This window comes from Jatropha curcas, chromosome 3, assembly GCF_041381405.1.
Source record: "Jatropha curcas cultivar XTBG-Jc1 chromosome 3, XTBG_Jcur_1.0, whole genome shotgun sequence".
Taxonomy (NCBI): domain Eukaryota; kingdom Viridiplantae; phylum Streptophyta; class Magnoliopsida; order Malpighiales; family Euphorbiaceae; genus Jatropha; species Jatropha curcas.
Genome location: NC_143153.1, coordinates 7,139,161 through 7,151,293, shown reverse-complemented (window position 1 = coordinate 7,151,293; position 12,133 = coordinate 7,139,161). Strand labels below are relative to the sequence as shown.

Sequence of the window (12,133 nt, the reverse complement as noted above, 5' to 3'; positions counted from 1 at the left end):
TCCGTGAGCAACCTGCCGTAAAAACATACGAACCCTTTGTGGAACTCTCAATTGCCAGATAATCTTCCACAAACAAAACAAAGGGGAGAGTAGTTCATTCACCAAAATATTATATAAAGATTTGACAGTGTAATTGCCAGAGGTAGTAGCACCCCACACAACCTCATCCCAACTATTAGGATCCTCACAAATAAACCAAGGAATCAAGCTGTGAAGCACCCACCTCGGAAGCTTTCCTTGCAACAGATCCAAACGCCAACCACTAGAGCAGTCCCAATAGTGTCGAACCGGCAACGAGAGGATCTCATCATCCAGGGGACAGCAAGCATGGTTTATCAAAGGGCCACAGGGGAGCCAGGTCCGTCCAAAAATTAGTGGCACAACCACTCCTAACGTCCTTAACCATACCCTTTCTTACAACTTCCATACTATGTCTAACAGCCCGCCGGACATGAGAACCATTGCGAGCCTGCCCTCTATTCCAGGAGCAATAGCCATAATGGCTTTGCTATTAGTTGTGTGCCAAATTCATATATTCCCCCAACTTTCGAAAAATAACCCTGTGGCACCCCTGATACATAGCCTTTTTTTTTTATATACCTAATATATATTATAATTATAATTATAAAAAGCTTCCAATTAATGATTTTGGATTTGTGTTGTCATTTAATCTTATGAAAAAAAAAGGATTAAATGCTTATTTAAAATTGCTAAGAGCTTGGTTAGCAGTTTTAAGGGATACACGTTCGATTTAATTTTTTATTATTAGCTAATTAATTAAAATTTCAACCATTGACTATGTTATAATGATTTTTATCTAAATTTGTAATGATTTTTATCAAAATAAATACTTAAACAGTTTCAAGCGAAAATATGAAAATAATAAAATAGCAGAACTGGTTACTGGTTCAACCCTTCGCCAGTAAGAGTTTTCACTGAGGGCGAGTCGCTTGTGCTTCTTTCTCCTATCGGGTTTACATCCATATGAGGCTGACTTACCCTCTTTCGAAAAGTAAAGCCGTCGATCCAGCAGTGGCCTTACATCCGTTCTATCCTTCCTTGCCGTCCGTTTATTCATACTATTAGGAAGCTTTATAAGGCCGACCACTACATAAGCTGCTGGCGGAGAAATATGCATATCAGAGATTTGATGGTCTCACTCAATTTTTTTTTTTTTTAAATTTTAATTAGTGACTTTTTTTTAATGATTATGAGAAAATTCTTGTACAAAGAATATATATTATGGTAGTCTAATTTGTTTTGATTTGCACGAGATAATATTTTCTGTGTCAGGACATGAACATTTTAAAATTAATTATTACTAAACAAAATAGGTACATACAATTAGGAATATTATATTTTTTGTAAAAAAAAAAAAAAAGCAAAATAAAACATTGTCGTGCTCTATTTAGGATCTGGTATATTGCCTAAGGATCCCTGTTTACTGTCCTCGTCCTTGATGTAAAAGAAGTCTCTCTTTGTTGTTCAATGGATTATTGTAAATGTTGTCTTTGAATTATTTTCATTGAGAACTAATTGTATTACACTAACTAAATCACATTAATGGGCATCATTTGCCTGGTGAAAGTTATTTGAAAAAAAAAAAAAAAATTGATATCTGATAAAGGGTTCAAGAGATGCACATAGTTCAATTGTTCAAAACCTGAGATATGTCAGTTGTCGAGCATCCTTGAATATTCCTCATAAGCATCCTTGAATATTCCTCATAGCTTGTAATCTAAACCAGACCCATATTTCCAAGCCTCGAGACGCCGTTTCCACTCGAACTTAACCTTCGGTGGCAGCACATCTAATAATGGTCTGGTAAGATAGAGGACAAGCATGAGCAAATGAAAAAGAATATTTTCCAATTCATTACAGTCATCCACAACAAATTAATATCAGTAAATCTGAAAAAGGAAAACAAGGTTGTCTTACCTTATTACAGGGTCAGCAAATGTAGAGAGAAAAGTATAGTAACTCAGCATGAAAAAATGGCCAGACCAGTCGATAAGCACAGGAATACCAACCTGAAGAATACAGTCATTCGACTATGAGTAGCGATACTGTCAATTAAAATATCCAATCCATGTATGGAAGTTATGTAAATAACTAAATAACCTTGTATGTGTTACTCAAGACTTCATTATGACATCTAATTCCCATTAATCTAAGTACAGTTATCCACAAATAGGCAAAGCCGAAGTTTCATTCTCTAAAGGTTCAATGCCATACTGCTAGTTGAAGCTATGATGATGGCACAACAATGATGCAGAAACCATTCACCATCGTGTCTAATCTATGCTGCTAAGTACATTTTTGGGATTCAACTTCTTGAATTTATATTATCAAGATTATGAAAACAAACCTAAATTTCAAAAAATTAAGTAAAAAAATAAAAAAAATTCAGCTTCACAAGGCAAATATCACTTGTAGGGCATATATCGAGAGAAGAAAAGAGGAAAACTAGGTACCTGCTTGAATATTGACGGGATAATTTGAGGTTTATTTAGCATAACAAGGCCTAATGTCTTGGCAAGGGGCTCTAACTGTATGACATCCTGCCATTATATAAAGAAGAACCAAATTAGTTTCATTATATGCTGATAGATGTAGTTTAATGAGAACTGAATTCTCAATTAAAACAGTGGAGTGAACTTGAAACTAGGAATTCAGCAGAAAAGAAGGGAAAAACAAATACAAAGGTAAAAACCTGAAGGAAAGGTCTCAGAACTGGCTCACCTAACCTCTAGAGAAGAGAGAAACAAGTCATTGGAAACGTGAAAGGAAAGTGACATGGAAAGATGCAGTTGTTAAGAAATCAAGATTTTGCTACATATCACCTACCTGCATACTCTGGAAATTGACATAAAGAAGCTCGTTAATAAATTCTCGAGAAACATTAGATTTTTGCTTGGCTGACATTGCTTTTTGAAATAGCCATGAAGCACTTAAATTGGGCTGCAAGACAGAAATCTGATTCAGATAATTGTAAAATGGGCTGCTTATATAGCCAGGAAATAGAAGTCACCAACCATGTATGGATTTAGCAGGGATAAGCTGTCTGCATCAAGAAAATCGCCATGGACTGCGTCATATATACCTTCATTCTCAGAAAAAACAAATAGATCAAGAATGATAACTTTTCAGCTAGCATGCGTCTATATTTCAGATTGTTTGAGTGCCACCATGCAAAATTGTTTCTTTCTGTCAACTGGGAACTAAAGACTCACAAATGTAATGTGGTTATATTCATCTAAAATGGCATAACCATAATAAAATGGCAATTCCATGACTGCTCCAAAATATTTCATTGAACTTACAAATTAGCAAACAAATAGAGAAGCACATAATTACATAAAGAATATACCAGCTGACAATCTCCCAAGATGCCTTGTCAAGCTTCCAAAACCACCAAATGAGACAGGTGACTGTATGCCGCTAGCATCACCAAACTGCACAATTGGAACTGTAATATTTTCATTCTATTTGATACATACCCATAATCTAGTCAGATCCTTACGAGTTTGAACATTAAACCACCTGTAAGACACGATTAAATGCTGCTGGCAACGGACTGAAAAGTTGATCCTCCGCCCATTGAGAATTTACAATGTCAGATTTAAACAACAAAATTTCCCAGCATATCAACTCATAAACATATGCGAGTATTTTTCCATGTTGTGGATGGAGGTAATGGAAACAATTTTAGAAGTGTATAAGTACACCTGTCAATTGTCATGGTATACTTGTATAATTACCTATCACGGTATGTAGGGAAAATTCCATATATAACTCTCAGTATCTCCAGATTCTCAAGTAAGACTCCCTGGAAAGAGAACAAAAATGCAGGTCATCACCAGCAATCAACTAAGGACATCAGCAGAAAGGGAAAGTGCAGATACAGACTTATAAGCCACTCAAGATCTATAATAATACTAACTAGTTAATGATGTCAAGATGCAATCTTTTAACAATGAAATGCCAAGTAGGACACAACATTTTCCTTTTGGGACAAAATAGAATACCTAAAAGTTAACAAGAGGAAAATAAATTAAAAGGCAACTTTGTGAAGTGCAGAGCTCTACTTCATTACATGAGTTTTAAGCATAGTGCCAGCCATCCACATGGAAAACTATGAAAAGGAAAACATAATGAAATAGCTTAGAGTTCCTTGATTCATGACTTAAGACTTTAGCAAAAGTGGAATTGCTTCATACAAACACATATATCTTTAAAAGTGTGCATAAATATAAAATACGCTAGAGTAAGGCTCCTATTAAAAACCAAGCATCTGTGCAATGATGTCATACAGGTGAAACTTGATTAGCATAAGTACCAGCTAACCAAACAGAAACAGTATGTGATGGAAGATCAAGTAAATTTCTCTTTCATCCCTCTTAGGTAGGTTAAATTTGGTAGTCGAATTTCGTCAGATTGGGTTCTATATATATGTATACCAAGAGGTAAGAGCCCAGGAGGCAGTGGGAACATGCAGCAAAATAATGCCAACTAAATAATGCTCAAGATATTATTGCAGATTCACCAAATCAGTTTAAGGTACGTGAAACAATTTCACAATTTAATTGGCCTTTATAAACATGAAACTGTTGATTCAAAGTATTAGTTCGCTTACGTTGAAGAAAATTCAATGATCAAGATGTAGAACTATGCATGCTGTACAATGGTACATAAGAGGGCAAACAGCCAACCTAAAACATTACCTGGTATTTTGGCATTAAGTCCCAATAGTCTTCTAGTAATTCTTCTAATTTTGGTGATCCAGGTTGAGGATTAACATAAGTGAACATATATGTAGTACGATCCATAGGACCAGAGCCAGCTGGAAATGCCTGTTAAATATTCGTAAAAGAGATTTATTCTTAAAAGTAAATGAATCTCCAGCTTACATTAATATTCTACTAGAAAAGTTCATTTACCTCCCAAAAATATTGTAATTCTGAGTCTCCAATCTTCTTTACACATGAACTACTGTATATGACGTCACTAGTAGAATTATCTTCAAAACCACGGGCACAGGATCCAACAACAAGGCATACACCATCAGGCTTCCTTCCTCTTCTTATCTGTAAAGCACATCAAGAATCAGTTCGGTCATAGATATATAATCATTATTTGGCCTTATGCATACTTGTTTATGAAACATCTGGTACATACATTTTAATATCCAAGGAGTAAGGACAAGAGAACTTTGTAATTGAGGGAAAGATCCTCAATCTATTTATCATTAATTCAACTGTGCAAAAATAGCTCCAGTAAATGAACACCGGCAGTATAAAAGATACTTGAAATTTATAAAGCCTAAGAATTTCTAGAAGTCATTAAAATTTGCAAATGTAAAAGTAGTCAATCTTGCATCAAAAGTTCAGAACATAGCTGCTGGACCCTCGGACACTTGATGGTAAATTCTGATGGAGAAAAGAATTAGACCTGTTTCACCACAGGTGAAAAGTTCCCCATTGCATCAATGATAAGACGGGACGACAGAGTTTTCCCCTCTGCAAGTTGCAAGACCTGTGCCAGAAGTTCGTGACAACAAATAAAAAGGAATACAATTATATCAAACTTCAATTTCAGAATACTTTCAGGATGTATTATTGTTCAAAGCATAGTCATGTTCAATGGCCAATTTGTTGAAAGCAATATCACCACTGTCATTATGAGGTGTGAATCCAATTCAAAATTCCGTCATGTAATTGTTAGGGTTTTGACCTTAAATAATTATGATATTCATTCCTCTTCTCTAGCCTATAGTTCTATAAATTCCCTTGCTTTTCATCTTACTCCAGCACCTGGATATCCCCATCCCACCAAAGTTGCTTCTCATCGGCTGACGGCATCCAAACATCTTACTTCACATTGTTAATAACTTGACCTCTATGGTATCAAATTATGTAAAATTCATCATCTATGTGATTATGCTACCAGCATTTGTTGGAATACTCACTGCCACATCCTGGTAGACACAAATGCTGGAGACATTGTAGCCTTCTAAGATGACTCCGCCAAGGGAAATAAAGCGTTTCTTCATAATCTCTATGAGCTTTACAGGCCTGTAATCATGGAAGATCACAAATCAAACTGTTGTCAACTCTTGGAGAAGCAAGACCAATTTTCTTGTAAAGTATACAGTAACAGGATCAATTTCCTTGTCAAGCAGCACTTTGATCTCCATATTTTATGAGATTAGATACTTTATAATCATGCACTAAAATCAATAAAGGAGTGAAAACAAAACTAAAAATAAATACTCCCTCTGTCCTCTTTATGTAAAGAAAACTGATTTTGCACAGGGATTAAGAGGGTAATTTAACTGAATAATTTTCCCATTTTATGCCTAATTTACCCCTAAACAACATCAAATTGGCTCTTTAATTGGAAAGAGCCAACTCATCCAATGAGACTCCCAATGAAGCATTAATTCCGGGATTTGCAACCAAAAATGGAGACAAAGGGTGATGTAATGCATTAAACTCTTAAAAATTCATCCCCACATTATAACTTCCTGTTTGAAATTTTTAATTTCCCTTAGTTACGTACTCTTGAGCATTTTCAAATATATGTGCACAAATATAACGAAAATTTTGTAAGCACCATGCTTTTTTCGAAGTTGCCACAAGGTAACCTAAATATGCGTAGTTATGAAAAAGTTGCGGCCACAATTAACTTAGTTGTGAAGTCAATTTAAGTCTGTATCACTCTCATTTCATTTTAAGAATATGAGCACGAAATTTTCATCATGCTTAGTTAAATTACAAAATTACATTAAGTTAGTCCGAGTTAAAGAAATTCGTGCATATATTTACAATGTGTAATATCAACATAAAAAGTTATTTTAAAACTAAGGTGCAACTGTCCAATTGTGTGTCCATATTATAGATAATTACACAAACTGTCATTTATATTCATGTTGAGCATACAGTTAAAAATACACAGAAAATAGTTATTTAGTCATACTTTGAAAACACAAGTGCATTAAATGCCTTTCCTTTTTTTGTTTGCCACTTTTCTCGTTCAGTGAGCAATTTTCACACGGATAACAGAGCTCATATAAGGGCATTTTAGACTTGTTTTTTATCTGGCATCTTTTCTAAAGTTTCCATTTAAGGTAAAATTCTCTATATAAAAAGAAATACCCAAATTGGAAAGTTTCTCTATATAAAGAGAATAAAGGAGTAAATGAAAATTGAGAATTAGTTCAAGCTTATGCAAATTTGGGTAACCTTCACCACATAATAATACACAGCAGGGATATGACCCTAACAAAAGAAAAATGGAATTTCCACGGCATTTATTAGAAAATTCTACACTAAGACATGAAATTAATAGAACTTAAAAAATAACTTACGAAACACCAAGATTAAGAATGTCTTCAACCCAGATTTCGCCTTTATCCTCGAATCCACATCTGTTCTGCACAATTAACAAATAGCAAGAGATAATATAAGTTGTAAGGATATCATAAACAAAGAGATGAAATGAAGCAGCATAGTCAGTTGGATAGCATTTAGGCGAATAACTTCAAGAGCTAAAGACCATTTCATTGACAAAGAATCACCATGTATCATTGTTTAGAGAGGTCCAAAATCCATTTAATCACAATTTCCTAATTGCCACTTCAATTGTAAAATTTCAAAATCTTCTCAACTGATCAATAATTTCACCATGTTTCCAGTAAAGCTCAAGTATTATTTTTCATTATTATCAATATTATCTTGACACCATATTCACAATCCGACAGATAATCAGAATATATAGCAACTCCGAACATCAAGGCATCATTATGTACATGTGCTTATATCAATTATTTAAAATTAGAATCTTTGTCAAAGATTTTAAGATTGCTTAAGATGAGAACAAGTCCAAGAGCAAGTTATTGCAAAAAAGTGGAAACCAATGGCCTTTTTTAAAGTATCTCCACTGACATTGACACGGTTGGCATTTCTGGCCAGCATCTATTTAAAGCATATATTGATAAAATAAAAAAAAGTTGATTAGGGACAGCCAATTTTCTTGGCCAAAAAAAATTCAGTCTGCAAACAAAGCGTTCGAAAAAACCTTAGTATCATCAGATCAGCACAACCAAAATGTGATAAAACATGAACAAACTGAATTCTTCATGACAACCAAAATATTTGGTTGGGTTAATGAACACTCGTTAATTTATGAGGTTCAAGAACTCACTGGATTGAACTTTGTTGCGGTAGCTTGGTCAATATCATCCTCTGAAAAAATGCCAACTTCTACAAGCTCCAAGAGCTCTTTCCTTGAGATATTCCATTCTTGTTCCCTCTAATCATTTAGAACAATTGATCTTTTAAAAGCAATTTGTATTCCCTAAACTATCTCTAGAATGAACTCCAGAGCATATTATACCCCTTTTAGTATATTTCTTTCCACAATGCCTACTCGAAGACCTTTGGCACTCAGTGCTGTGGCAATGAAGATCCCCAACGTACCTCCACAAACTACCACATCAAATCTGTCAATTGCCTTGTCACTCAGATCAGAATGACTTGATACATGTGGAATACTTTTAACTACTTGCTGAGGTTCTTGGGATACTGCAAAATAGATGTGAAGACTAGATTCTTAAAGATCTCAGACAGATTCAATTACACCCATGGCAGTAGCACAAAATCTACCTGTTTGAGCAGAACAGATGCTAGACCATATTTGGTCCAATCTCTTTAGGGCGTTATATGAATATGCCCCACCAGCACCACCAACTTCACCACTTACAGATATACTCTCCATTATCCTCTACACATTGGAATAAGAACAAGCCAAATTAGAAAGCATAAAATGGAGACACTGGAACATAAAAAAAGTAGCTTGAGGCAGTATAAAGATAGTACTTTGCTAGATTTTGAAGACTAGCTGCCCATGAAATGATGGTAATTAGTATTTTGCTGGTTAAAAACTCATATTTGAACAAAATTATGATGTATGCATTCTGTATAATCAACTAATGGGTCAGAAGAATGATGCATGTTTAACTGAAGGTATCAACTTCCAACTAAAGAGAAGTATCAACTTCTCTTCTTAGCAAGCACACAACGCATATCATGGATGTCCCATTATATGGCTACAGATTTTAAATGTTCAAAAATCATTTGGCTCGCTATATGGTGGTCCAAGTCTACAATCACGTACTAATGCTCCAAATGGATCTCCCAAACTGAAATCAAAGTAAAGAAAATGAACAAAACCCATGTGCAAAGAAACAACCGTATTCCAATTTGACCTCAAAGATTCAATAACTACATCATATTATAAAAATAAACAAACTTGCACCCTATATCACCAATAAAACTACTGCTACACTTCATGGAACAATAGCATTTCTGTTATTTACAATAACAAACCATAAGCTTACATCATCTATGACCCATTTTCATGGGCAATAACAGAATTTAGAATTGGAAAAAAAGGAAAAAAAAATAAAAGAACTTACCTGGGTTCTTGAGGGAACAGCTTGTGCTCGCAAGAGCATGTTTTTTTGAGTTCTCTCCTTTCTTCTCTGAAAATGTGGGCTCATTTTTGGGTACTGAAACGCCCCATTGCACTGTCCAAGCGGAATCATTATCCCCGTATTGGATCAAGAATCAAGACCAAAAGCTTCAGCTTTTCCCTCAATTTATCACCATCACCTCTTCAAAAGTAGCCATTTTACTCGCTCCATAAATGTATGCGTCACAGAACTGGACACGTTAGCGACCAAAACTATCCTCTGAAATTTATTTTCTTTCCTATTTCACCCTTGAAAAGGTAAAAATACAAAGTGGTACCCGCGGGTGAGATGCAATAAGCTCACCTACCTGTTACTTTAAAATAGTATATTAATCAGATAAACCTCTGTCCTTGCCAGGGTTTTAGAACAAATCTCATTCTCCGCCTTCTTCTTTGGCTCTGCCCAGTACTTATCCATATTTATTAGGTAAGCGCTAACAGTTTTCTTATGTGTTCTGTTTAATTGCTCTCTCAATTTTTGTTTCTTAATTTTCAATTTTGATGTTCAATGGGTTTTTTTTTTTTTTCTTTTTCGAATCTATTTTTCTGTTTGGTTGCGGAGAAACTGGTGGAAAAATAGGAGGATATGAAATAAAATTCCTCGAGTCTGCAGTTTTTTTTTTCTTTTGAACAGTCAGTTTGGATTCCAAGTAATGGAAGCCCAACCTGATTAAATTTGTATCAAGCTCCCTTTCTTAATGCACCCTCGAACATCTGGTTTTTCCTTTTACCATCTGCTTTCTGTTTGGTTGCTAAGAAAATGAGGGGAAATAGGAGAAATCGTATTTAGGAATTTAAAATACGCAACCTCTGGAAGTAGATGCGGGTATCAACCACTCTATTTCTCTCTCATTCTCTCTCTCTCTCTCTCTCTCTCTCTCTCTCTCTCACGCGCGCGCGCACACAAACTTGATAAAGGCTTTTTCTCTTATTGGTTATCAAACAAGGAAATCTTTTTCTATAAATTTCTTATTTCAATTTTAACATCAATCTATCAGGAAGATGACTGCATTAGAGAAAACACAACATAAGATTATAGTTACACTTCCATTAATTTCGGAAACCATAACAATAAATGTCAAAAATTTCAGAAACCATAACGATATAATGTCAAAAACCCAAATCAACCCTGAAGTCAATATCCAAGAGAAGAAAACGCATTTTTTGTAAAATGACAAAACTTGATTTCAAGATTAGCGCCGAACAGATGCAAAATGGCAAAAGAATTTGTCCAAGTTTTCAGTTGAATTAGCCCCTTATCAAAATTCGAATTTTGTATAGGAAATGTTTTTCGATCAATAGCTTAATTGTCGAGTGTCTACCTCATAACTTTAGGGATTCAAATCCTGACAACTAACATCCTCTTTGGGAATTCTTAATGTACCAAAATTAGTACAAGGTTTATGAGAGTTTCAAGTGAGTGATTGAGTCAGTCAGCTAGAAACAGTAATGAATGAAGAAAATGATGGATGGTATGTTATGCTAATTACAAAAAGAAAAGAAAAGGCTTGTTGTTTATTTTAATATTCTTGAACTGAGCATAACCCTGCCCCGGGCATTTCCTCTTGAAGAAAGCCAAAGAAAGGTTGTTCTCCACATGCTGCCAACTTTCTTCAAAAAATTACCGAACATGTGGATCCTCCCTTACCCTTTGTTTTAGCAAATTATCCTAATGTTTTGCCCATGATAAGGACTATTTTTTCTTTTTCATAGTGATTTGTTTACATTAACTTGTTTGCTGGCACACAGATGAATGCGCACTGGTATACTTTGCATGTTTTAAGAAATCAAGGTCTCAGCCTCTGGAATCTACCACTTGATGTTCATTGTTAAATTAAGTTGTCTGAGAATTCATTATTGACAATTTCGCTCATTTTTTAGTAGGTGAACGAGCAAGGAAATTGTGTATGGCTACAGTAGGCATGATTGCAGCCCAAACTTTTGGCAGCTTCTCTGTCAATCAAAGCAACAGAGCTTGTAGCAAGTTTAGAAACGGTAAAAGGCAATGCCCCGGTATAAAGGCGATGCGAGCAGAAAAGTCTCTTGAGGAATTGTACAATGTGAAGGTAGAAAGGGAAGTATCACCAGAGAGACTGGCAAAACTCGGGGTCTCACGATGGTCAGTGTGGAAGACTGGCAAGTGCAAGTTGCCTTGGGACTGGCAAGTGGACCAGTTAGTTTACATTGAAGAAGGGGAGGTGAGGGTAGTGCCTGAAGGGAGCGAATGTTACATGCGGTTTGTGGCTGGTGACTTAGTTCGTTACCCCAAGTGGCTTGAGGCTGATCTCTTCTTCAATGGTCCATACCAAGAACGTTACAGTTTCCGAGCATATGGTGATGACTATTGAACTCTCAGACTGCATTCTTCTGTGTGATTTGCTCTCTTTGTTCTGTGTATCAGCTTTACTGATAGACTATTTTGGAACTAAAATTTAGTTTAGCCGAATGATTGCAAGGTGCTCCCATCATCAAGTGGGTAACTTACAATTTTGAGTTACAGTTTCCCTAAATAGAGCATCTTCTGCACCAACAGTCAGTACTAACTGATCTCTCATGAACGTTTTCAATACCCATTGCCATTTGCCGGCATATACCTCCA

General features: G+C 35.4%; 2 protein-coding genes across 7 annotated transcripts; one reads left to right on the top strand and one right to left on the bottom strand.

Moving 5' to 3' along the window:
* Positions 1–799: 799 nt before the first annotated feature.
* On the bottom strand, positions 800–9,760 carry LOC149497442 (Lycopene beta/epsilon cyclase protein). 5 transcript variants are annotated; one of them, XR_016320172.1, is made up of 19 exons: positions 9,479–9,760; positions 8,667–8,784; positions 8,398–8,585; positions 8,206–8,313; positions 7,370–7,434; positions 5,969–6,074; positions 5,452–5,535; positions 4,941–5,087; positions 4,725–4,853; positions 3,762–3,829; positions 3,544–3,577; positions 3,371–3,455; positions 3,036–3,103; positions 2,848–2,961; positions 2,714–2,749; positions 2,475–2,561; positions 1,939–2,030; positions 1,664–1,821; positions 800–1,119 (listed from the first exon to the last, which is right to left on the bottom strand). XR_016320172.1 is itself a non-coding variant. In XM_089719625.1 (18 exons), the coding sequence occupies exons 1-18, from the start codon at positions 9,605–9,607 to the stop codon at positions 1,725–1,727; spliced, it is 1,755 nt and encodes a 584-aa protein (XP_089575751.1). In that variant the 5' UTR covers positions 9,608–9,760; the 3' UTR covers positions 1,494–1,724. The 5 variants fall into 5 exon arrangements, 2 of the variants coding, with proteins under 2 accessions (XP_089575751.1, XP_089575752.1); XR_016320171.1 differs by having other exon boundaries at positions 800–1,116; XM_089719625.1 differs by lacking the exon at positions 800–1,119 and having other exon boundaries at positions 1,494–1,821.
* A 63-nt stretch (positions 9,761–9,823) lies between these two features.
* LOC149497441 (uncharacterized) lies at positions 9,824–12,044 on the top strand. 2 transcript variants are annotated; one of them, XM_089719629.1, is made up of 2 exons: positions 9,824–9,961; positions 11,419–12,044. In XM_089719629.1, the coding sequence occupies exon 2, from the start codon at positions 11,442–11,444 to the stop codon at positions 11,880–11,882; it is 441 nt and encodes a 146-aa protein (XP_089575755.1). In that variant the 5' UTR covers positions 9,824–9,961; positions 11,419–11,441; the 3' UTR covers positions 11,883–12,044. The 2 variants fall into 2 exon arrangements, with proteins under 2 accessions (XP_089575755.1, XP_089575754.1); XM_089719628.1 differs by having other exon boundaries at positions 11,416–12,044.
* The last annotated feature ends 89 nt before the right edge of the window (positions 12,045–12,133 follow it).

Excerpts from the sequence above, each read along its gene's own strand:
- LOC149497442 (XM_089719625.1), bottom strand. The coding sequence starts at position 9,607 with ATGATTCCGCTTGGACAGTGCAATGGGGCGTTTCAGTACCCAAAAATG. Across the intron at positions 8,314-8,397 it reads AAAGAAATATACTAAAAGGG|AGGGAACAAGAATGGAATAT; the intron begins GTATAATATGCT and ends CTAAATGATTAG. Across the intron at positions 2,750-2,847 it reads TCAATTTCCAGAGTATGCAG|AGGTTAGGTGAGCCAGTTCT; the intron begins GTAGGTGATATG and ends TCTCTTCTCTAG.
- LOC149497441 (XM_089719629.1), top strand. The coding sequence starts at position 11,442 with ATGGCTACAGTAGGCATGATTGCAGCCCAAACTTTTGGCAGCTTCTCT.